This window comes from Hemicordylus capensis, chromosome 2 (genome assembly GCF_027244095.1).
Source record: "Hemicordylus capensis ecotype Gifberg chromosome 2, rHemCap1.1.pri, whole genome shotgun sequence".
NCBI lineage: Eukaryota > Metazoa > Chordata > Lepidosauria > Squamata > Cordylidae > Hemicordylus > Hemicordylus capensis.
The window spans coordinates 414,338,093-414,364,590 of NC_069658.1; the positions used below are offsets into that span (position 1 = coordinate 414,338,093).

Here is a 26,498-nt window from a genome sequence, read left to right on the forward strand (position 1 = left end):
GGGATTGATATTTTATTTTGTTTTTTAATAAAGGCAGATATTCAAAAATGATACAGAACTGTTTACATAGTCCAGAACTCTTTATACAGCTTTGATTTGATACGGCTTACAATCAGAGTTAAATTAACACAGTCTCTTTTCTCTGTTTTTCCGTCCCTTAAAGCATCTTCTGTTGTCTGACCTCTGACTTGCCTTGTTAACACGCTACAATACCTATTCTAAGCATTCAGAGAGAATCATTAAAAGAGACGTCACACCTTCCCTCTTCAGTTCTGAATCTAAACTTATCATATGCTGCATTTAAGATGACCCAGTCCCCTCTTCACTCTTCTCAGGGCCCTTTGACTCCTAGCATCTGATCCAAAGATTAGACATACTTCAGATGGAGACCACCTTGTAATACTTACATTTTTGACAGTCTTCGGCTCCAGGACCCCAGCAGTGCCCATTGCAGCTCTCATGGCATGGAAGGCCTGCTCAGGAAAGAAGGATATATAGCCATAACTAGTGTGGCTGGTCAAGGTAAGCTTATAAAGCATCCGATACATAGGCCTGTCTCCCACATGCTCGATGTCTTAAGAGACATTTCTTAGGATCCAGGCATCACTTAGAATGGCTCAGTCTGAGCTCATTTGATCTACTGGGCAGAGTGTTGAACTTTCATCTTAGAGACTTGGTTCTAATCCCTCTTCTACTACAAAGTATTTTTGGTGGTCATATTTGTCAGGCTAGTCCTCCTTCTAGGGTTGTTGGGAAGATAAAATGTAATAAGGCCACTCTATCGAGTGGGGCAATGGGGGCAGTCCTACATCCAGTGGCAGACAAACTCCAATTACAAAACCCATAGATCTGCCCTGACAAGCCAAACCACTGGGGTAGAATATGGCCTTTAAAACTTCCTGCGTGAATATACAGCACTGAAGAGCCAATGACAGGAGCATATGAGAAAACACACACTGCACCCACCCTGCAATCTGCTGATACTCACACTTCTCCCCATTTTCTTGAATCACTGGAAGGAATTCCGTATTCCGTATTATGTCTCCCCAATTAACAGTCTCAACGTGACACAACTGTTTGTTCTTTCCAATGTAGACACCCCCAGACAGGATTTCTGAAAAAGTGTAAGAAAGAGCTGTGATCACTGTCCTTTCTTGAGAGCAGAAAGTAAAGGATTTGTGTGAGGAAGAGCCACATGCGGAGCTCTGAAATTTCAGTAATTTACAGCTTCATGGGTTCTGTCTTCAAGTCTTCTACTGGCAAGCAAGACGATTCAGTTTTCCCGTCAGTGCTCGATGAACTCCCAAAAGAAATGGTACGGGAGAATCCTCACCGTCATTGAGGTACATACAGGTGAAACTCGGAAAATTAGAATATCGTGCAAAAGTCCATTAATTTCAGTAATGCAAATTAAAAGGTGAAACTGATATATGAGACAGACGCATTACATGCAAAGCGAGATAAGTCAAGCCTTAATTTGTTATAATTGTGATGATCATGGCGTACAGCTCATGAAAACCCCAAATCCACAATCCCAGAAAATTAGAATATTACATGGAACCAAGAAGACAAGGATTGTAGAATAGAACAATATCGGACCTCCGAAAAGTATACAGTGTACTGTGCTTGATTGGCCAGCAAACTCACCTGACCTGACCCCATAGAGAATCTATGGGGCATTGCCAAGAGAAGGATGAGAGACATGAGACCAAACAATGCAGAAGAGCTGAAGGCCGCTAATGAAGCATCCTGGTCTTCCATAATACCTCATCAGTGCCACAGGCTGATAGCATCCATGCCACGCCGCATTGAGGCAGTAATTGCTGCAAAAGGGGCCCAAACCAAGTACTGAATACATATGCATGCTTATACTTTTCAGAGGTCCGATATTGTTCTATTCTACAATCCTTGTCTTCTTGGTTCCATGTAATATTCTAATTTTCTGGGATTGTGGATTTGGGGTTCTCATGAGCTGTACGCCATGATCATCACAATTATAACAAATTAAGGCTTGACTTATCTCGCTTTGCATGTAATGCGTCTGTCTCATATATCAGTTTCACCTTTTAATTTGCATTACTGAAATTAATGGACTTTTGCACGATATTCTAATTTTCCGAGTTTCACCTGTATAGCCTCTTATTCATCCATCCCACCCCCTGCTCCAAAATATCATCCCGGTTCAGCTTCTTGTCCCACTCTCATTTCAGTGGCCTTTGTCAACTTATCTCAGAACTTTCTTCAAGCTTCTTCTCAATCACCTACTTCAGCAAAGGCTGTCAGCCAGTGGGGAAGGGTGCATCTGCTGAACCCTCGAGCTTTGGCTCTAAAAGCAAACTGCTTAACAGACTGAGCTTCCAAGACTTTGCACATCATCTTTACCAGCAGAGGGCCTGTTTTCATAGGCTCATGGTCTGGGAATCTAGTGAGCTTATTTGTGTGGTCAGGCCTCAAAGCCTCTCCAGGCATAGAAGGGAACAGGGGTGATTATATGCCCCTTACGAACGGCTGGCAATAGGAAGCCTCTGAATTGGGAGCTTGGTGTTCTGCCTTTACTTGGTCAACAAAGCAGTATCTTTTGCTACTGCATATCAGGTTCTCAAGTGCCAGGAACGGACCTCAGGGACCCTGAGTTGGGAGAACACTCATCTTAGTTCTAAAGATAAGTATGGCCGCCCATGACCCCAGCCTTACTTCAGCTCCTCCGTGTCCCCCAGTTCTTACTCCCACCTTCCCTGGTAAACAGTCTACCTGCTTGTGATCTTGACTCCACGTAGCCCTGGTTGTGGTGCTGCTTTTGTGTTGGATTGTCTTCCTGGATCCTGGCCCCAGCTGCTCCTCATCTTAGCTCTAGTTCTCCCTTTGTACTTGTTGGCTTGATTGAACTAGTGATTTGATTATTCTTGACCTGGCTCCTCGTGACCATGCCCCTGTTTACTTTCTAGGGTGAGTCTCTGGTTTAGGGGCCTTCCTTACCCATCCAGAGTTCTAATCTGGCCCTATCCACCCCAGTGACTGTTGCTGGTGTCTATCTTATGTTTCTTTTAGATTGTGAGCCTTTGGGGACAGGGATCCATCTTATTCGTGTATTATTTCTCTGTATAAAGTGCCCTGAGCCATTTTTGGAAGAGTGGTATAGAAACAGAATAAATAATAATAAATAATAAAATCATCATCATCATCCTGCAAGGACTTTTTTGAGCTTGACAAGGCATTTAGAGATCAGATCGGAGCTTACATCAGACAAGACTTTCTGCAAATCTCCATAGCATCCCATTTTTGCTGCCCCATTACTACTGGCAGGCCCGGACTGGCCCACTGGGCAGCAGGGCATTTCCCCGGTGTGCCCTCGCCTGGTGCGCCCTGCCATGCTCACTGGGCTCTCCCTGCACCAGCTGCCCGGCTCCCCTTTTCCTCCTCTCTCTGTCCAGAGAGCCCCACCTCCTCTCTTTCCAATTGGTCATGAAAAGTCGGTTTGAGTAAACGCGGCAAGAATTCTGGTGTAGGGCAGGGGCTGTCGATAAGTATGAGAGAATGATGCTACACTTGTCAGTAGGTAGCATAAACAACACACTTCCCTTTCCCCTTCGCCATCCTCACCACCCCCCAGATCCAGAAGAGAGTGCTGGAGCCGGAGGAGAAGCCCCGCCCTGGACACATACACACACGTGTGCGCCTCTCTGTGTATCTATTATGAGCTTTGCGCTGGGAAGGTCTGCATTTTCTTAGCTCCTTAACTCCACTTCCAGCTGTTCGCTCCTCCTCCTCTGAATTCTCATAAGCTCTTGCCCGCGAGGGGGGTGCATGAAAGGGAGCTTTCTAACTCCCAAGTCCAAACACCAGCCTACCAGACACGGAGGAGGAAGAGGGGCTGAACACCGATGTATGTATGTGCTGGATACATATTTCCAAATAAAGAGAGTGAGAGGGTGAGTATCCTGTGGCCCCACATTCATTTCACTGCCCCACCCTTTCTTCTTCCCGCCGCCACTCCGGCACGTGCTTCCCCTTCCCATTTTTCATGCACACTCCGTTCCCTGTGTAGTGAAATCTCCGGGAGAACGACAGAGGAGTGGGGGGAACCTCCCACCTATCCTGGTTGCCTTTCCTGTATGCAGCTAATAAGGCGAGGGGGGAGGTCAGTAGCTTGTTGTCTCATCCTTCTCCCCCACACCACTTCCCCTGCCTCAGGCTGGGGCATGTAGGTGCTTCTGGGTGGCTTTAATGGTTTGTGGGGTTTCCCCATCTTCTTTCCCCCCAAAATAGTTTGAACATAAATTGCCCAAATTCTATGGCACCTCCTTTGGGGAAACTCATCTGAAATGAAGCCTGCCCTTCCCAGCCACTTAAGGGAGAGAGAAAAAGCATGTTGTGGCCAAGAGATTACTTTTGAAATGCCTTTCCATGAAAGAGGCTGTCAATGAGCTGGTCACTACTCACCATCCCTCTGTTTGAGCTCCCCCCCCCCCGGGTATTCTGCAGAGCTATGTCGCCCCCCAAATAAAGGACAGCCTTTTAGAAATCTGGCACGTGCTCTCTCTCCTGGATCCAAATTTCAGCTCGGATCACATATTCAAGATGACTTAATGCGAACTTTTTACCTCCGCCCATCCACCCACTATCTTGTACTTGCAGCTGTAGTGGCTAAGGAATGAGAAGTGTGTGTGTCCCCTCCTCACTTTTTCAACACACGCTTAGAGTGAAGTGGAAAATATAATTTGCATCAGTTTTTGCGAAGACAGATCCTTGATGGTACTTATTTGAGACTAATTGGCATATAGTAAAAAGCCTGTGTGTGATCTTGTGTAAGTCTCAGTGATGAGATAGAGGGGAGTAAGAAGAATTTTGTGAAGGTGGTTGTTCATGCTGGTCAGTGAATTGCTGTGAAATGCAAATCTCACTTATATGTTACACCTTAGTTTAAAGAATATACATATGAATCCGCCCCCCTCACTCACTCATCACTCACTCAGTTCTGTACATGTAAAAGTGTGCTGTCGAGTTGGTGTCAACTCCTGGCAACCATAAAGCCCTGTGAATGTCTTATGTAGAATACAGGAGGGGTTGACCATTGCCCTCTCCCGCGCAGTATGAGATGATGCCTTTTAGCATCTTCCATATAGCATGTGTAAAATATATATGTAAGGGACAGAGAGGAGCCATGAGATTTCATAACCCCATGTGAAATGAGCCTGTTCTTCTATATGCCTTAAAATAATATAGCTTGAGAGGCTGATACTTATCTCTTCTCAGCTATCCTGGAGACCTTGTAAAGTCAGAGCCAGAGGTGGAGGGCTGTGGGTGAGATAAAGAGCCGGGTCTCACGATCGGTGGGACCCGGTTGAGCAGGGTGAGCAGAGAGAGCGGGCCAAGCCAGCTGTCCCCACACACGAGCAGGGAGGGAGCCCTGGGTGGCCGGATCGGCCGCCCACATGATTGCTGGCTCCATGATGGAGCTGGTGGGGGCTGGGGAGCCCGGGGGCCACGCGGCCCCTGGAAGCTCCAGTATGCCCTGCGCGAGTGCGCAGGGCATACTGGGGAGACCCCCGGAGCTGGGAGGCGGCTTTTTGCCTCCCCTCTGGGGGTCTCCTCGTGAGTAGCCACGCCGCGGCTACTCACGATTGGAAAGCCCGGGTTTGCGGAGTGCTCGCTCCGCAAACCCGGGCTAAGGGGAGAGCTAAAAAAGCGGGCTAGCCGCTTGTAAGCCACCGGGCTTGCCTGCGAGCCCGGTGGTTTACATGATCAGCCAAAATCGGGCTAGGCTCTCCCAGCCCGATTTTGGCTGATTGTGAGAACAGCCCCACTATGTTTTTGTGTACCACACTGTGCGTGGTGCATTATTTACATGTGTGTGTGAGAGAGTGATATGTGCACACACTGCCTTGATAGTGCTGCCCAGAACAAAACTCTTTCTGCTCACTGATGGTAAGAACTAGAGGGAACACTGGTGGGAGGGCAGGCATCTCATGGAAACTGGTGGGGAGAGAAAACTTAAAACAGTGCTATTGTAGGACTGAAGGGGAGATTGTGGAGTGACCCAGAGAGTGAATTAAGATGCCATCCACTTCAGTTTATAACTATCCTGCAGGAACTGGGCTACATAGGGACACATATATCCAAACTATTTTATTAATATAGAATTGTGCTTTCTTAATAGTTACAAGTGATACTTCATTTGAAGTATTTATAGTAACCTATAAGTAACAGAAAACAGGGGTCAGATATAAAAAGTTAACAGAAAGAATTAATTATTAAATGAAACCAGAAAAGTATGGTGAAACCTACTCATTCTGCTCAAAACCTGACGCCCTTCCCAGATACATTCCACCGCCCTCTCAGTGCCCCCAGTCTGGCTCTGACCACTGGGCTCTCCCCCGCCCCGACCTAACCCCATTCCTATTATACACTGTCAGTCCCTAACTTCTTCCCACCGCTCTTTCCCATCATTTGAATATGGTCTGTAAATCTCTGGGACAATGAACACAGCACTTCTGCACTCTAGAATAGTTATTAGCAAATTGTTGAGGGTGTGAAATATATTCTAAGTACCAACAATAGCCACCGAATGCTGAAGGCATTTTCATTCAACAGGGGGATGTTGCTCAGGTAATTCTGAAAACCCATTTCTCCCCTGCCAAAGATTGTTCTGCCAGCCAATGGGAGATCAAGCGATGGGAAAGCTGATAGACAGGTGTAGTCTTCTGGTGCCACAGTAGTGTAACAACAACAACATCAACCAAAAAGGCTGGTTGGGGCAGGAACCTACAACATGCAGGGACCTGCTTCTGGCTACCTGCCTTCTTCTTCACTCTGCTGACAAGATCCCCAGGAACTCCAGCTCATACACATCCTTCAGTGCTTCCACCTCCAGTCATTGAGGAAGATCTCCAAGTTCAGCAACTGGCAGTGCTGGACTTAATGTACAGCATGGGGCCTTATGCTAAACCATAGGGGCCATAAAGTAAAGGTAAAGTTGTGCCCTCAAGTCGGTGTCAACTCCTGGCGACCACAGAGCTATGTGGTTTTCTTTGGTAGAATACAGGAGGGGTTTATCATTGCCATCTCCCATGCAGTATGAGATAATGCTTTTCAGAATCTTCCTATATCGCTGCTGCCCGATATAGGTATTTCCCATAGTCTGGGAAACATACCAACGGGGATTCGAACCGGCAACCTCTGGCTTGCTAGTCAAGTCATTTCCCAGCTGTGCCATCAGGTGGCCCTACGACTCTCTTGATATTCACATGTACATGCACTGTCTCGATTCAGACTTGATAGAAACGAACAAAGAGGCAGCATCTGCCTGCCATGGTCCAGGGAATACAGCGTTGGATTTGGACCTTAGGTTCATCTCCCACTTTAACCACACTTCACTAGTCCCCGAAGAACCTTGTGCTAAACAGTGGCCTGGGTACACATACCTACCAAACATGTAATCAGCAGTGAGTTTTTATGGTGCTGATTACCTGCTCAAGGTGAGAAGAGAAAGGAAGCAGGGACTGAGGTCAATCCCTTCATCTCTATAAACTAGTGATCTATACTGCCAAGGCTCTGAGCATCTGCTAGAACAGGGCTGCTCAACTTCGGCCTTCTTGTAGATATTGGCTTACAACTCCCATAATCCCTGGCTATTAGACACTGTGGCTGGGGATTATGGGAGTTGTAGTCCAAAAACAGCTGGGGGGTCTAAGTTGAGCAGGCCTGTGCTAGAAGATGTATGTGAAGACCCAATTCAACACAGATAGTCTCATGGCACAGCTCTGGTGGTTGTGTTTTTGTTTCCCCTGCTGCTATATAGCATTATTTTGCACACGCAGGACTTGATTCAGCATGGAACTATGGACAGAAGTCTATTTCTGTGGGTAGATCACCCTTGCTGTATTGGCCAATTATATAAACATGAGGGGACACACTGTGGTCCTGAATTTCCCCTTCAAACATTGGAATGTTCACTGGAAGACATTCACTTGGTAGGCAGCAAACATGTCTACCTTACAGACTGTGAATCAGACCCCAGATAATACAGGATTCTGCTCCCAGCATCTTCAGTGTAATAATTTATCTAGCACTGCAAACCTGCAACAGTAAGTCTTAGAATTCATAGGATTTGTGTCACACACTGGCTTGGGGTCACAGTATCCAACCGCCTCCCTTCCTCTGATCTTGTTCTTAGGCTGTGGAAGTGGCCTCAGAAGTGCTGGTGAGGGGGTTAACTATCACCCTTTTCCTCTACCAGCTGTCAAGAAGAGGGTTAAGACTGCTCCTCACCGGGAGACTCTAGGTCCAAATCACTCCCATCTCTCCAGACCTCCTCATCTCTAGCCACCCAAGCCTTAAATAAAGCCCTTCAATCAGGGCAATCCCAACCACCCTCTCTTGACTCCGCCCTCTCCAAAGTAGCCCCTGCACCCTCCCTCCTTCGGCTGTTGCCTGTCTTGCCAGCTGTTGAGGCCCTGCCTTCTCCTCTTTGTCACCTGGAGGTTTTACACAGACAGGGCTTTCCCTGCCCCCCACCCCCAACAATCTACTTCTGATTGGAGTGTGCTAGTCCACATATTTGCTGGATTTAACCCAACCTCCCTGCAGGCTATCTATCAGGCACCAGGACAGGGCTTTGTTTTTCTCCAATGGGAGGCTGCAAATTCTGGCTTAGCCCGAGGTATGTCCTAAAAAAAAAATCTATTTCCAGCAGCTTTTGAAAAAGACTCTGGGGCTAACTGAGGCATAGAGGTTTTCTGGCTCTTTGCCTGGGGTGGGGTATCCGAAGAGGGAATTTGCCTTGCAGCAGAGTTGAGGCATTTTAATTCAAGGGATTAGATGGACCATTTGCATAGCCATCAGCACCTCCTTCGCATAGCCATCAACACCTTCAGAGAAAGCAGAAGCCCTGGAGTTTTTCTTCCCCCCCCCCCAAAAAATGCTGGAAATAGAGGATTTTTTTACCCAGGACATAACAGAATTTGGAGCCTCCCTTCAGAGAAAAACAAAGTCCTGTCTGTCCTGGTCCCTGATAGCCCGCAGGGAGGTTGGGTTAAATCCAGTGACTATGTGGACCAGCACACTCCAATCAGGAGTGGATTGGGGTGGGGAAGAGAGCTCTGTCTGTAAAACCTCCAGGAGGCAACCTGTTGGGCTATGCTAGCCCATCCATGGTCTGTGGGTTCCTGCGTGTCCTGGCTCTCCCTAGCAAATGTGTAGGGTCCCAGCTGACTTTGCCTGTGGGGGGGTGGGGACAGGAGGTCCATCTTCTTGGCCCCCCGACTGGGCCTGCCAGCGAGAAGGCCCGACATTGTGTTTCTAAATCAGGGTAGGCAGTCAAGTTTAGTGGATGAGAAAGTGGATCAAAGCATAGCTGCCATATTGCAACAGTGGGTTCTGGAAAGAAAACAAAGGAATGCTTTGCAAAGGCAGGCCTTCTACTTCGAGTTTATCCTCTCTGATACAGGGCTTGTGGTTTTGGTCTGTCTGACTAGTCAAAGCAGAGCACAAAAGGAGCCTTGCTGTGTCATCAGGACTCTTAGCACACAGATGTATGTGGCTTATTCCAGGCATTGACAATGTTCTTATAATGTCTTGAATTCCTTTGGCTTTCATTGGTCCTTTCTTGATTGCCCACGCAAGTGATAGACCTACATGGACTGTATAATCTACTCAGCCGGGTTCCCAGTTACTTTGTAGAAACATCCTGGGTGCATAACTACATACATGCCTTTCTCTAGGAACAATGCTGGCCATTCCAGTGCTGCCCTAGAACCAAACTGACCGCAGGCAGTTGCTGTGTGGGTCTGCCTTTAGACAGCCATCAACACAAAGGGCTGCCTTTCAAATCCCTACACTAAAGCATGCAGGGCTCTGCTTCTCCAAACCCCAAGCAAAGCGAAACTCCACTTTTACCAGTGCATATCTCTTTCTTCCTCTCCTGCCTTTCCCGGAAATGCAGCTATTTATTATTTACTTATTTACTACATTTTTATACTGCCTTTCTGCCTTGACAAAGCAGTTTACAATATTAAAATAAGCTCTGTGTGGGGTATACTATAGAAGCAACAAAATAATAATAAACCTACACAAGAATTTAGAAAAGGAAAGAGATCATGTGCCTAACAGTGTGGAAGGGGTCAGATTCAGTTTAGGAATCCAGAATCTACTTGATCAGACATTATTTGCCTGGGATGCCAACAGCTGACATTCTGTCTCTTGCTAACCCTAATAGAAATTCTCGACAACTTCATTTTAAGTGAGAGTTTGGTCAAGCACTAGTATTTACACCTCTCAGCTGACTCAGTCGGTACAGGTTCTCCCGAAAGCTCTGCTTTCTGTGGTCCAAAATCACAGGGCCTCACCTGAGCCTTTTCCTCCACTAATCCTATTCTCTCTACTGAAGTTGGATTTGAGCTTGGACTGGGACTCCACCCAGAGTTGTTTACAATCCTATACTCTGTGGTACAATTTCAGGCCTGGCCTATATAAAGGGCAGAGCAGTTAAACCTGCTCCTTGGAACTGATAAAGTGGCAGTTAGTCATAGCTTGAAGTATGATTGGCTAAGAGGATCTATAAATTCCTTCTCTTGATTGGACTTTCACCCACAAATCTCCATATCAGAGGGCAAAGATGTTCCCTCTGATACAATCAGAAGTTCAGAGGGTTAGTAATAGAGCTATTTGGAATCTATGGCTCAGTGGCTGACGGGAGATAAACAAGAATGTTTTCTGTCCTTATTGTGAAGCCCTCATTGTATTAGGGCTGCCATCACAGGCTGGCCTCATCAGCCTCTCTCTGAGACACTGAAGATTTTCTGGCAGGCTAATGGTGTGTAAAAAGAGAGCTTGCTCTATGCTAATTTTGTAACACTGAAGCCTTATTTCAGCCAGGCTTGTTTGTATTCCACTATTCTGTACAAGAGCAGAAAAAAACATGGAATCTTTGTATTGGGCATAGTATTTAACTCTTAATCTAGAATTAGTCAGAATTTCATCTTCCTGGCCAGTTACCAGACTAGGATTATGTAAAGGTGGGTGGGTGGGAAACTGTGTAGTAAGCATTTCTGTAAGTTGTATAAGAAAGAAAGAGGCTCCAAAGGAGGTATTTACTATGAAAATATATTGCTTTTTAAAAGCTCTTTGTCATCAGAAGGAAAAGGCTGCCTGCACACACTCTAAAATATGCCAGGACCTCTGAAAACAAAGCTGGCAATCCCATAAGAATCTCCGCTTGGTTTAAAACAAAAAACAAAAACTTCCTAAAAAGCAAGAACATACAACCTTTTCTAGGGTTGCAAGCAGGGCTTCTGCATACCCAGAAAGCTCTCTGATAGAGCTAAGTCATGTTACTGGTCCATCCAACCCAGGATCCTGACTCCAACAGTGCCAGTACAGGGTACTTCACAAGAGAGTATAGGAGAAGCTACAAGCTAATCACCAGAGCTTCTATTCTATACCCTTCCAAATATTCCCATCTCCCATTTCACAAACTCCCCAGGGTTGCTATGAAGCTGGCTATGGGAAAAGCTCCACATTTTCTGTTCCTTGATGACGAGTCTCCCCTTTTCCTTGCATGACCCTTGTCTGTACCCTGGTAATTTTTGTCTTATACTTGGACAGAGCAAGACTCAGAGAAGCTAGGTTTGAAAGAAGCTGCCAGTCAAAGACGGCAGTAAAGCTAATGAGAAATTGGGATGACTCCTTATCAGATGGTGCATTATAGCTGCACCATGGAATAGAGAATTCCACATTAAAAAATCCTAAGCTCCAAGACCAAAAAGCTCCAATTATGCGCAATGTGATATACTTAATGTGCATATTTTGTACTGGTAGCAGTTTTTCTTGTTGCAGATTTTAGGCAAAAGAAGAGGAGGAGAAAGTGCCAAATTCAGGGGTCTCCCTGCCTTATACCATACCTACCAACATGTCCCTATTTTCCCATTCAGGTGAAAGGAAAATGGCGACATATTAGCAGGTATGTTATACTAGGAAACCCGCAAAGCTTTCTGGTTTCTAGAATGTGATAGCAGGTGCCAGCAGGTTTATCTCGTACCCTTCATGATTTGCAGTCCTGTGGGCTAGAAACCTGGGTTTAAAAAATAAATAAAAATCTGAGAATCTTGGGATGGTGCAGTGACTAGATTGTATGTGAGACAGTGCAAAGATCCAAGAGATCACTGACAAGCAGACTTCTAGCCACTCTGCCCTAAGGGCTAATGTCTGGCAGTTCCAATCAGATCGTTCTGCTGTTCAGTGCAGAGATTAACAGTTCAAGAGCTCATGTGCACTGCACCCAGTAGCTGAAGATTGCTACCAAAGGGTCTAAGAACAAACTTTGGAGCAGGGGAGGGCAATAGGTAGCTAAAGGGCTACTAGGAGCTGCCACTGTCTGGTCTGAAAGAGCAGAGCTCTCCAGGCACATCTGGGCTTGCTTCTCTCTCTCTTCCTTCCTTCCTTCCTTCCCAGCCAATACCGCAAATCTGATGGGCTAGCTGAGTAGGGGCATGGCCCCGCCATTTTTAATCTCTCTCTCTCTCTCTCCCCCCCCCGCTCCCCCCTTCATGGGAGGAGAGCAGGTCTTGTGGTAGCAAGCATGGTTTGTCCCCTTTGCTAAGCAGGAGCCACCCTGGTTTGCATTTGAATGGGAGACTTGATGTGTGAACACTGTAAGAGATTCCCCTGAGGGGATGGGACCGCTCTGGGAAGAGAAGATTCCAAGTTCCCTCTCTGGCAGCATCTCCAGATTGGGCTAAGAGAGACTCCTGCCTGCAACCTTGGAGAAGCCACTGCCAGTCTGGGTAGACAATGCTGAGCTAGATGGACCAAGGTTCTGACTCAGTAGAAGGCAGCTTCCTATGTTCCTAAACGCTCAGGATTGCTTTTACTTTCTCTTCCATTCATATCTCTGTTTTCTTTACCCACTAAGCAGACTATCATGCTTCCCTTTTGTGCCCTGGAATTCAGAAGTTTTGATGTTAAAATCCTTTATTCTCTAAGATGTAAATTTTGTCATTTTGTGATCTCTTGGGACCCCTAGCTTCCAAGGCTCTGGGCAAAAAGGAAAATGAAGGTGCTTCTGAAAGCCTTAAGTCTGCCTACCCCTGCTTTAGAGCAAGACTGGAGGGAACTATGCACCCCAGTTCAGAGTTCAGACCCCTAGACACTTTCAGTATAACCAAAAGAGATTACTATTACATTTAATACTTTGCTTGAACCAAAGACACTGCAAAATCCACCCTATATGTTAGAGACTATTACATATCCAAAGATGCAAGTAAGGGCACGTCTGCACTGTAAATTATGTGTAATGGTTACAGTTTCCATCAACAAATGCTATGAACTGTAGATGAGGGTGCTGAGTCTAGGGATGTGCACAGAACCGGCAGAGGCTGGTTCAATGGCAGAGGGGTGCAGCTTTCAGGGCGGGCCCACCACCACCACATTTCCCCCACCAGCGCTCGGTTCCTTAAACATCCCCCAGGGTGGCAGCCTACCTCACTGCCACCCACTTCACTACATTTACCGGAAGTACCCGGAAGTACCGGGGATGCGCCTGTGAATGACATGTGCGAGTGCACATTGTGCTCACGAGCATGCACGCTGGGCGTGCGCATGCAACATGTGCATGTGCACAGGCGCATCTGCTACTTCCAGTAAACGTACCAAAGGGGGTGGCAGGGAGGTATGCTGCTGCCCCGGGGGATGTTTAAAGAACTGAGCGCCGGCGGGGGAAATGCAGCCAAGGCGAGGGGAGTGCATCCTCCCCACCCTTAAAGCTGCACACACACCCCGCCGTCGAACCGGTTCCATGCACATCCCTAGTGCTGCGTATTCTCTGATAAAGAGCTACCATACTCTCATTGCACAACTACAATTCCCAGAATTCCCTAGGGAGGATGGAATCTATCCATGACATTTCGACCAGTACAAACTTATGATGTACTAGTTGTCACTAAGGTTGGATCTACAAGGCTGAAGGAGGGAAAAGAGTGTTCCTTAACCCTGCTTTAAGAACTTAAACCTGTTTTAGCTTTTCTGAAGCGAGTTTAGGAATCAGCTTCCCCAACCCATTTTTTCACCATCATACTTTTGTCTTGAAAATATTATTTTTATTTCTTTATCACATATGTATTCCTCCTTTCAGGGCAACACTTGTGGGATTATCTCATTTTATCCTCGTAACAATCCTGTGGGGTAGCTTAAGCTTAGAAATAGCAATTAGTCCAAAGTTACCAAGTCATGTTTATGGCTCAGCAGATCTCCGTGGCCCAAATTCAGCTCTTTCTACTACCCTACACTAGTTTTTCCCTAGTCAACGTTATTCCACTACATCACACTGGTTCTCATTAAATTGTATGTGAGTTTTCACCCCTAACTAGGAAATGATCTCCCCCGCCCCCCACCCTCCAACACACATACTCATATCCTTATGCCATATCATCCCCAACATTTACTGCCCAGTGTCTAGGAAGCACTCACATACTGATGGTTTCCACCTGAGAATCACAGATCTACACCATTCATGACAGATCCTGGTTTTCAGGACACATGCTCTCCCCAGATATAAAACTGTTAGGTTTCTAAGACTTCTGGCTATGCCTTTCGAAAGCCAAGGAAAATTTCCCACTAGTTCTTATTCTGAAACAATTATTCTGATTGGAGACTAAGGGCTTGTCCTTATAACTTTGCCTTCGTTAAGAACTGTCATTTAATACTTTTGCGATGAGCAGGGATGGGCTCTTTCATGCAAGGAGGGCAGGAAGAACTAAAAACCCACTGCATGGACGTGAAAACTAGACACATCTGGATTTTTTAAAAGGCCTAGTCTTCCCCTGCTTCCATTTTCCTCCCCTTCCTCTGTTGTCTCTCTTGTATTGGGTTTTAGATTGTAAGCAGCTAGGGGCAGAAACCCATCCTCTTGTACTTTGTAAAGCATCATGTATGTGGGTGGTGCTACAATTCTATTGTTTGTTTGTTTGTTTGTTTAGCATGTTGAGTGTATTGTTTTTTAAATGGAAGTAGATTCATATTTCAGAACCAGCTGCTCGGGAAAGCCACTCCACTCTGCTTCTCAGAGTAAAGAAATGCTCTTACTAAATTTAGACCAGAAATATGATTGTACTATGCAAAAGGACAGGGTCCAACTGAATCATTTTATTGATTCATACATGTGTATCCTGCTCTCAGTGCTGGATTTAAGCAGAGGCAGAGTAGGCACTTGCCTACGGCAGCAAAATTTAAAGAGCAGCAAATTTTGCCGCTCCTCAAATTTTGCCGCACCTCTCTGGGGGTGAGGGGGGTGGAACCCTTTTTTCTCCTTAAAAACCATCGCTGTACACAGCAGGACAAAGCGAAGGCTGCACAGCGGCAGCTGTGGGGAGGGGAGCAGGGGAAAGTCCCTCCCCCTTTACCTTTAAAACTGCCATGCAGGTTACGGGGCTGCAGTGGGGAAGGTGGTAGTGGGCCGAGGGGAAAGTTCCCCCTTTTAGCAGTGCTGCTGCGCAGGCGGTGAGGGCAGCAAGGGAGAGCTCCTTCCATCTCCCCTCCCCACTCTGAAATGACTGCACGCCCCATCTGCAGTCCGTTATGGGCCTTTCTCCGCACAGGACTTTGTACTGGTAGACCCGAGGGCCTACCATGAAACACAGATACTTCCGGTAATCTGGCTGGATTTGTACATGAAAACAGACGTCCTTGAGGTTGATGGCGACGAACCACCAGTCTCCTACAAGGAGCTGGATAATGGATGTGATGGAGACCATCCGGAATTTGGTTGTTTGAATGAATTTGTTTAATGTCCAGAGATCCAGGATGGGGCGGCTGCCCCCATCCCTTTATGGCACTTTGAAAAATCTGGAGTAGAACCTACCCCCTGGAGGGGTGAGGGGACAGGTTCTATGGTACCATTTTCCAAAGAGCTGACACCTCTGCCTGAAGGGTGGCGGTTGGTGCAGTGGATCTTATACCCATGAACTAGGGATGTGTATGAAATTGAATGGTGTAGCCAAATTAGACTATGGAAAGCACCCACTTGTCCGTTGTTATCCTCTTCCAATTGTCCAGGTGTTGGGATAACATGGGTACCTGTGCAGGACCGTCCGCGGTATCAAAGGCCTTGCATGGAGTTCTCACCCTGTTTGAGGTGTTGGTTGTTTGACCTACCCCTGGGTTGGTAGGGTTTAGCTGAAGGCCTGGAAGATTTCTTAAAATCACATCTCTTAGAGGTTTTGTATTGAGGGCGATACTTCCCATACAAAGTGGTAGGAGTATTTGAGAGTTTGGGTCTAGACTGGTACCCCTATTGGGTCATCAGGACCACAAATGACTCTGCAGTCAATTTAGATTTTTAACGTTTTTTTAATGTGTTGTCAATCTCAGCACTGAAGAGACCATCACCCTCAAAGGGGTGGTCCTCTCTCTTGTCTCTAATGTCATACTGCAAAGTGGAGGAGCCCAGCCACGCCTGACCATGCAGGGCCACCGCACCAGCCATATTCTTTGACTTGCAGTCCATCAGGTGGCAGGTTGTACTAATCTGCTGTCTGGTAATATCAGCAGACTTCTCCTGTAATTCCTTGGCTTTAGCCGTCATGTCTTCAAGTCGCATCTCAGTGAGTTTTTTCCACAGGGCGTGTTGTTAACGCGACATACATGCAGTGTAATTGGCAATGTGCACGGCCAGGGTACTTGTAGAATAAAGACGCCTCCGTAGGAAGTCTAGTTTGCGGCCCTCTTTGTCAACTGGGACTGCATGCTGTCTGCCAGAACGGGAAGAGGAAGCATAATTCACCACCAGCGAGTTAGGTTGGGGGTGCTTGAAGAGATATTCACAGCCTTCCTCTTGTACATTGTACATATTTTCAAGGCGTCTTGAAGTGAGGGCTGTAGTGGAGGGCTTCTTCCATGCTTGCTTGGAAGCATGCAACAAGGCCTGTAACATAGGTAGAGCACTGGGTTGAGAAGTTTTTGCCTTCTGTAGGAACTTGTAGACAGGATCCTCAATGTCCTGTTACCTGAGTAAGACTGAGACCCAAGGCCTTGGCCATGTCAGAGAGCAGAATATGATAGTTCTTGTGTTCCTTCTTGGGAGAATCAGAGAACCTTTTAAGCACATCATCTTCCAGGGGACGGTTCAGATGGGACTTCAGTAATTTGAGAGTCAGAATCTGAGTCAGGCGCTGGGTCCTTGGGAACGGGTGAGAGTGCTCCGGAGCAGAGTTGCCAGAACCTAAGGGGTATACTCGTGGGTCAAATGGGCCGTAAGCCAGAATTTGGCTTTTTTAAAGCCAAATCTGGCCATCTAGCTCCGGAGGGGGGTGTACTCCACGGGATGCTATCTGGGGGCAGAGAAGCAGGGGATTGAGGCTCAACTGGCAAAACCAGCTGTGCCAGAGGGAGCATTGGTGCCACTGGAAGTAGCAGATATGGCAGAGTGGTCGGTGCCGGTGCTGAGATTGAGTCAGTCTCCGTCGACATCATAGCATGAGTCATAAGGGCCAAGTCTGAAGCTGAAGTGACAGTTTGTGTCACTGTCCATGGGTGGTGGAGATCATGGGGACGCAGGAAAACACCTTCATTCCTATTGGGTTCTGAGTAGCGCACCACACATAAAAGTTGTGCATAACGATCAGTATGTACGTATCCCTCAAAAGGCAGCTTGGGTGCAGAGGAATACAGTTGATAAGGCCTCTCTCAAAATTCACAGTCACCTCCACCTTGAGGGTGCCATTGCGAAGAGGGGCGGTAGGAGTGTGCGCTCCAAGGCTTCCATTTAATTAGGTTGCACCTCTCCTCCTACGTCAAGCGACCATGCGTGAGTGGGGAAAGAGACAGAGTCGTAGGAATGTCAATGACCTCATCAGTGTCATCCAAGGTGATGATACTGGAATGAGGGGAAGAGAATGGGTAGACCCCCTGTGTCAGGGCCACATTGACTTTAGAAGACAGCACCGAAATATTACATGGAGGGACCTTCATCATCACCTTCAGCAAGCGGATAGTTGTGAGGAAATCGAGTATTAGCATGCCTTCCTGATGTTGGTTCTGTATAGGCACAATCTTAAGCTTTGGGGTCATAAATTTCAGTGCTGGCAACGCCATGTTTCCTGACACCGACATGTTTGATATCGGTACTTTCGCGGGCTGTGTCGACATTGAAGGAGGCTTCAGAGGCTTCGTTTTCAAATGCTTTTCTGATGTGGATGGCTTCGACGTCGTAGAATCCTCCGACATTGGGGTTCTGGACACTGAATCTGATTTTGACTATTGGGGGGGCAGACGACGAGGTAGTCAAGGAGGTAGAGTGTTGCTTTGTGTCTTGTTTAGCCTTTCCCAACTTGGCCCCTTTCAAAGACGGGAAGAGGGCTTCGGATTGTTAGCCTTATCCTTCGGCAACTACTTTAGGGTCAAAAGTTGGGGACTCGGTTGCTCGACTGGGTGTTGACATCAACTTCATTTTGGAATCCTTAGAGGACCTTATAGACGGTGTCGTGGCTCTCGACGCCGAGGGCTCAGTCAAATTCGCAATCGGGATAACTGAGGGGGTCAACATCGATGCCGTAGGTTTTAGCGCCAAATTGTAAAGAGTGTCTTTAAACTTCAAAAAATCTAATTTTATTTATTTGTTTGGGAAACTCTTAAGCAAATTTTGCAATTGTCTGTGTTATGTGTCCTGCCATGACAGAGGAGACATAAGGAGTGGCGGTCCGAAGAGGGGAAAGTGGTATTATATTCCCCACACCTCTTGAACATATTTATCTTTTTGTCTGTCATCATAAAAAATTCAGCAACACAAGAAAAAGAAGGAAACACTCTAGAAAGAACAGTAAAATGTTCTCTCACAAAACCAGAGGCCTGAGGCAGCACACCGCAGCCAAAGCAGAAGAACCTTCTGAGGTGTCTGTACTGGTCGGCGGTTGGAAAGGAACCAAGGAGAGCAGCGCTCTGACATGCACGCCACGGGCCAAGCCCAGAACACTGCGTGAAGCTTGTAGAATCTTCCCGAATGGTGTCCTGTGCAGGCGCATATCCCAGTTGTGTGAACACACTAGGATCACGTGAAGGATCTGTTGCTTTCCAGTAGGTCTTCTTGCAGCAAAACCCACCATTACCACCAAACAATGAAAAACCTCAGCTCACCTACACGTGGTATTGATCTGAACAATTAACAGCTGAACTTTGCAAGCTACTGAATAGTGAAATCTCAGCAGATTAAGTCAAGAGGATGGGGAAACGAAAGCCCTAAAAACAGTGTCCTATGTTTTGATCTGGAGACTCTTCTCTCCAGATCCCAAGTGCATGGAAGCTGGTTGTGGTTATTTCGTGAGGAAACAAAGTGCTCTGCATATGCTCTGGGATTCTCAACGTTGGGTCCCCAGATGTTATTGGACTTCAACTCCCATGATCCCCAGCCCCAGTGGCCTTTGGCTGGGGATTATGGGAGTTGAAGTCCAATAACATCTGGGGACCCAACGTTGAGAATCCCTGCTCTAGACAACTCTTTTATGAATTTGTGCCCCAATATTAAAACCTGGCATTGAAAATGGCTGCTAGGCTTGAGCCCTGCTGCACCTTGACTTCCATGGAACCCTGATAGAAACATTTGTGAAGGTACTAGCAGGGCATACCAGCAGCAGGGGGACATGGGGGGGGGCTGTAGCACAGCCAGGCCCCTGTGGCTTGTGGGGGGAAATGGATCGGTACAATCAAGTGCCCAAATGCTTAAGAAAAGGCCTACTGACATGGCTGTGTTCAGAGCACTGAAGAGCAAAGCACCCTCCATAGACTTGGCCGTAAGTTGCTACCAGAACCCCCCTAAGGCTGTTTCACAGAGCAGGAATGCTGGCTGGCTAGCATGAGCCTTGAGACCCGCCTCACCTGTGCCATCAACTCACCTGTGAGCTGGTTGAAGCCCACCTGGCGCAGGCCATGCGTGACGTTCTTTTCGTAGTTGAGGAAGATGAAGAGCGCATACTTTTTTTCATAGAACTGTGTCCCTCGTATTATGCGCAGATTCTGCAGTGGCAGGTATGTGAAGTGATTCATGGCGATCAAAACGTAGCCCGTCACTTCTCGAATAGTCTGGGAAGAGTCAGAGGAAAAGTTAAAAGGTACCACAGTATCTCCCCACCCCCAACCCGCCGCCGCCGCCGCCCCCCCCCCCCCCAGTGACTCAAAGTAGGAACCTCCGTGTTCCACAGCCAGTTGAATGAGGGAAGCCATTCTGGAGAATACCCGGAAGGGGCCGAAACCGAGAACAGAGCAGCCATTTTGTTGTATTGTAAGAACAAAACTACATGTGATGTCAGCAGACCCGTGTCTTCATGTGTGGATTAATGTCAAATACCAGCAAAGAAGTGGGATCGATGATTTCCACTTCTGTAGCAGGTGTTGTCTAATCCATAAAGAACTCCTCTGCTTCTCCCTCTCATGGCTTCCTTTCTCCCAGCCAGGCTCCAGAGTCCAGAAATGAACCTGGCAGGCAGTAAATGGCTTGCAGCGGCAGAGGGCATACAGGGGAAGAGTTCTGCAACCTTTGCCTGACCACCACTCGTCCACTAGAAATCACTCTCACCGCTGCTGCTTTAATGCTCTTTGAAGGTGACCTGTGCTTGAAGTCACAGGTGAGTCTCCATCATGCGAAAGTCTGGAAAGGAGTTGCGTAATTCACATTCCTTTGCTACACACTCTGAGGTTCCTACTTGGAGTCACGGTTGTTACAAATACTGCTTATGCTTTAGTCTGCCACCAAATGAGCAAGATATTAGGGGAAACCAATTACAGGAAAGGAATGTGGTTTCTCTTCTCCCATCAAGCCAGTAATTCCAAGATGCAGCCTGTTTTCAGTGGTGACATGATCTTTTACTTATTTAATAATTATATTTACACACTGCCCCAAACTTCCATCTCTGGGCGGTTTAGAGCAAAATAAATTAAAACACGCTAGTCTTCTGTTTCCATTATTTGTAAAGTATAGAGCAGGGAATATTACCGTATTGCTTTCTCTTTCCCTCTCTACATTGGACATAGTCTCTTCCCATCGTTTTGCAATGAAACTCTAGAATCTCTGATAATCTTACATAATCTTCCATGTTGGCCAGGTGTCTGCTTATTTCCCCAGAGTATATAAGAATTGCCATGGGCTAATCGTAGCCCACCTATCTATGATGGCCAGCCAATGCCACGGAGGAGTTCACAAGGCTGGCATGGTGGCCATTAACTCATGCCTGTAAGTCTCCAACATCTGATAGTCATGCACTGTCTCTAAACATGGAGGCTGCACCTTTGGACATCATAACTTGCAGCTCCTGGCAGACTAAACCTTCTTACCTTTAGCAAATCCTTCTTTTTTCTAGCAGCCATCAGAGTAGCCCCAGGGGTGTAGTAAGCTGGGCAGAAGCCCCGGGACAGACCCCTGCCACCCAATTTCTCTCCCTTCCACTCCTGCTGCCAGGGCATAATTCCTCCTACATGCCACCACCTCAATTCTGTCTCCAGCCATAATGAAAGGAAGCATCCAGCCAGCGTGAAGCAAAGCAATTGCTTTGCAGGCAAGAGAGAGTGAGGGGGCCTCCATGCTTTTCTTCCCTGTGCGCCTGGCCTCCATGACAGGGAAGGAAGCACGATGGGGAGGAGGTACAAGGCAGCAGCATGGGGGAAATGTTGCCACAGCTACAGAGTGTGTGTGTGTGTGTGTGTGTGTGTGTGTGTGTGTGTGTGTGTGTGTGTGTGTGATAAATGAGGGCAATGAAGCAAGGTAGCAAGGGGCATCCAGGGTGTGGGGGTGCTCCTCCAGCAGCCCCAGCCTAGCGACTTCCTCCTTGCTTCATTATCCCTGTGCGTCTAAGTAGCTCTATATGTTATGTACAGTCCACTTACAGTCTGTGTGCTGGGTACACGTACGGATCTGTACACATGTCCAGATATTAACCCATTTTGTTCAATGCATGAACAGTAGTACATTTCCTATCTGTACCCTGCATTGAGGGGGCCTGGACCCACATTCACTTTGAAAATGAATCCATGCTGTCATCTACACAAAAACAGGTACATGTGTACAGACGCCTGAATACACATCGAACATAATGTCTAAACAGCACTAGTATTTTGTGGCAACAAGAATTCATGGCCATCACAACCTCAGGAATTCCATAGGTTCATTATGAATCCGTGTTTGAATCAGGTTTACCTGGGATAAGAGTTTTCAGATAAAATGCTCACAGTTTTCTGTCGGATGGCAAAACCTTACAGCACGTGAACTTCCCAAGGCTATGAAGTGATTTCAACTGGGGAACGGTTGGTTTGTGATTCAGCTTCCATTTGGCGGCTACTCACAGAGGGTAAGCATTACGCCTTCTCCCATGAAAGAGAAGTAGCCCCAGAAAGAGTACTTCTCATGGGGGAGGGTGAATGGGCCGGGAAAGGGCCACTGTGCACTCGGAAAAACATGCACTCAGACAGTTGTTGACAGCTCAGTCTGTCAACGGAAGGAGGAAAGTTAATTCTGGCTCTGATGAGTTGGCCCCATTTGCACAATCGCATTGTAAAAAATCCTTCCCACTCATGATGGCATGGATCCTATTGGTGTGGGCAGACTTAATCTCATAGGGCAGCTGAGCGTTAGCCTCCAGCTCCCTGGCTGCTTTGTTGGGTGGCAGGGTGGGGTGGGGGGGCACGATCCAAAGCTCCATTATCTCAACTATGAACAGGAGGAAGTGGCCCTGACACAGAAATCTTAACCAGGTGCAGTAGAGACCAGCCCCAGAGATGCCTTGGCCCCTGCTCATTCCCAAAGGGCAACCCCCTCTGGTCCTGATACACAATTAGCAGCGCTGAATTGGATAGTTTTCAATATGTTTGATACCTCTGAAGGCATCTGAGAATGACATACATGCACATGGCACTAATTTGCTGCTCCCCACCTTAAAATGCAGGAATCCCACAAAGTATATGTTTCAACCTTGGCTCTTTGACAGGGCAGAGACGAGGTGCCACATGTGCAGTCTACCTGCCTGTTACTCACAGAAAGCAAGTATGTGCAAGGCCCTGTCTGGCAGGAAATCTGGAGGCAGGTGAAAGAAGGGGGAAAGCTACCAGCACAGTTCTCCTCTCTAGTGAGATGGGGCAAGATCCATACTGGCTGTGTTACAGCCTTCAAGCTATTGCACCTCAGCCATGGAGGTCTTCCTTCAAATCCACTTTCTCATTCGGCACAGTTGAGCTTCCATCCCATGTTTCATCTCCCATATGCTCAAAACTATGAGGCGATTCCCATGATCAATGGGAACCGCCAAGATGGGGTTTGCGAGTAGCCCGCTCTCCTAGCAGACGAACCACCAGTCGGCTGTGGGTGGCCGAACCAGCCGCCCACACACCTGCTGGCTCCGTTACGTAGCCAGTGGGGGCTGGGGAGTTCAGGGGCTGCGTGGCCCCCGGAAGCTCCAGCATGCCCTCCGTGAGCGCGCAGGGCATGCTGGAGAGACCCCCAAGCCAGGAGACTGCATTTGGCCTTCCCGGCAGGGGTCTCCTCATGAGTTGCTGCACCATGGAGCTGCACCATGGCAACTCATGATAAAAAATCCCGGGTTAGCGGAGCACTCGCTCCTCTAACCTTGACTAAGGGGAGGGTTGTTTTAGTGGGTGACCTTCTTGAGAGCAACCAGGCTCGGCTGCGAGCCCAGTGGTTCTCACGGTCACCAGAAAGCAGGCTAGGCTCCCTTAGCCTGCTTTTTGGCAATCGTGAAAATCGCCTCTATGTGTGTTTTGCATGCACACCCACAGAAATATTGCAACCGAGAAACCCAGATTTTGTGATCAAATTAAATTTTGCAAAGTAAGGTTTCAATCCTAAACACATTTACTAGGAACCGGTGAGAATTACATCTGAGTAAATATGCTTATGATTACACTGCCTCTATATCATTTTCATAAGTTACTTATATTATACAAAACTGCTTCCTGAGATTAAGCTAGTAAAAAGGGTTTAAAAAAAAAATACAGCAGGGGAAAAGGCATGTAGAGGTTCCCAAGATTTACTTTAACTATGTAAGCAAGAGATCCCTGGGCTGCCAAATAGCAGATTCTGTGTTAGCTTTTCCAACTCTGTAGACCAGAGAAACATACATAGGCATAGTGCAGTCATAACACTGGCTAACTGCAAACCATGGTTTGTAAACTGGGAGTCAGGCTGAGGTGTAAGCTCACCCATCCACACCAACTCCCCTTCTCTAGAGAGATTTCCTCCTCCCTTCCCAGCTTCAACCATGGTTTTTCTTTACACACGTTATGCAAACTAGATTCCTTCATCACCAAAGCCAAAACATGGGACTGGGTCTCACAATCTGTGAGACCCGGTTTGGGGCTGTGAGCGGGAAGGGAGCCCTGGTCGGCCAGACTGGCTGCCCACACGATCGCCGGCTCTGAGACAGAGCCGGCGGGGTCTGGGGAGCTCGGGGGCCACGCGGTCCCCGGAAGCCCCAGTATGCCCTGCGAGAATAGCAATTTTGTTTGTTGCTCCAAACAAAAGAGGGAATGTGCATTCAGGACATATTCCCAATTAGTCTTCCCAATTTTCAAGCCAAGGTTTGCTGGGGAGCCAGCATTATATATCTGCACCAGGTCTACCTATGCTCCTTTTGAACCACCATCTTTCCCCACCCTCTTCTTTTTGTTGAAGCACCATATCCGTCTTCTTCTAATTGTCCCTGGAGTACATACACAGCTTACCGTGTTTGGTGAGTCATCAAAAGCTTGCCACCTTCACTTCCTCCTCCCTGACGTACATGCACAGCCCTCAGCCCTCTTGCATCAACACACATACACACACACACCAACTAATCCCCTTTCCATCCCTTTGTTACCTGCAGGAAGGAGAGGTCTGGGTTTTGTTCAATTAGGACAATCTCAAGGTTACCCATGACAATCTCACAGTTGTTGTACATTTTGTGCAGCGTCTGGTACTGTTGCTGGCCATCGCCTGTCACACTGAGCCCATTGAAGGTGCCCGCACAGACTGCAACAAGAGAAAGAGAAGAGGTGCATGAATCATTCAGAAAACCTTATGTCCCGTAATGGGGAGGGTCAATCCAACCCCCATCATAAACAGTATCATCCACACACATCAGTCCTTCACAGTTCAATCCAGATGAAAACGTGTCACCAAAGAGCAGGCATGAACCTGGTTTTCTGCCCAGGGCTGCAACCAACAGAACAAATAGACCCAGATGCTTCCAACAAATTTGCTGAGCCATCCAACTGTGGAAATATCGACAATATGGCAGATTAGCTGTTTTGGCTTCCCCAAAGACTTCTGAGAAGTATCATTCGGAGAGGGTCCTACAAATTCTTACGCCTTAGCCAGAACTACATTTCCCAGGGCTCTCTGGAGACTGGGAGGCTCTTCACACAATCACACGCTTAGCCCGTTCTCCTTGCAGACGATCAAAAGGGAGCCCTGAGCAGCCAGATCAGCCACCCACACAACTGCCGGCTCTGCCATGGAGCTGGCAGGGGCTGCAGGGATTGAAGGCCACGTGGCCCCCGGAAGTTCCAGGATGCCCTGCGCAAGCACGTGGGGCATCCTGGAGAGACCCCTGAGCCTGGCAGGCTGTTTGCAGCCTCCCAGTTGGGGGTCTACTCATGTGTTGTCACGTACCACAGCAACACACAAGCCAAAAGATGAGGTTAATGGCGTGCTTGCTCGTCTAAGGGGAGGGGTAACTAGCGAGGTTTGCTGCCGGGAGCCGCACAGCTCTCACTGCAGCACACAATCGCCCAAAAGCAGGCTAGGCTACCTTAGCCCACTTTTGGGCGACTGTGAGAATAGCCTCCAGGAATGACTGTTAAACCCTAGTCAAGCCTGTGGTGCAGATATGCCCTATGGCTCATTGAGGACACTTTCAAAGGGAGGCACTTCTAGGAGTAACAGGCATGATTGATGTTCACAGTCCTTATGGGGGCCATCCTAAAACTGATTGCAGCTAATCTAAATAGACTAGCAAGAACAATACAAGTGGTATTGCAACTGTTATAGAAACCAGTGAGAGTAATTATCAAGTAACTATGTTATATTTCACAATATTCTCCCTTTCTGGCACTAGAAAGAAGTAGCCACTTGCAAAAGAATATAAATGTCCCTAGAAGGGTGGCGGTGATGGCCAAGAGCCAAAGACTTTCTTCAGCTGTGCCCAAGGGCTTGGACACGCTCAGTTAAATATTGAACTTGTTTTCCTCTCCGCAACGGACCCCTATGTCACATTACAAACTACTTTTTAACCTCCAAGTTTAAAAAGACATTTGCCATGCAGAATGGGAAGTTGCTTTTCCAGAAACACAAGTCCCATCGTGTGAAGCGCCTCAAAAGCTTTTAAATGGTATGCGAACGTTCAAAAAGAGAAGTATTTTCACAGAGAAGATATTACTGAATAACAGCATTCCCAAACAAATTTTGTGCCTCCAGTCTGAAAAATGGGCATCACTGACTTCTCTGGAAAGAGAGGAAGTAAATATGAAAAACACAA

The 26,498-nt window shown here is 47.3% G+C and overlaps 1 protein-coding gene across 1 annotated transcript in view; it reads right to left on the reverse strand.

Annotated features, from left to right (window-relative positions):
- The window catches only part of ERBB3 (erb-b2 receptor tyrosine kinase 3), a 111,834-nt gene that overhangs the window by 43,353 nt on the left and 41,983 nt on the right, over positions 1-26,498 (reverse strand). Inside the window, exons 2-5 of the mRNA XM_053297150.1 lie at positions 24,840-24,991; positions 19,875-20,061; positions 989-1,114; positions 408-473 (exon numbers count right to left, since the gene is read on the reverse strand). Coding sequence (XP_053153125.1) covers positions 408-473; positions 989-1,114; positions 19,875-20,061; positions 24,840-24,991 — 531 coding nt within the window. The remainder of the gene's footprint in view (positions 1-407; positions 474-988; positions 1,115-19,874; positions 20,062-24,839; positions 24,992-26,498) is intronic.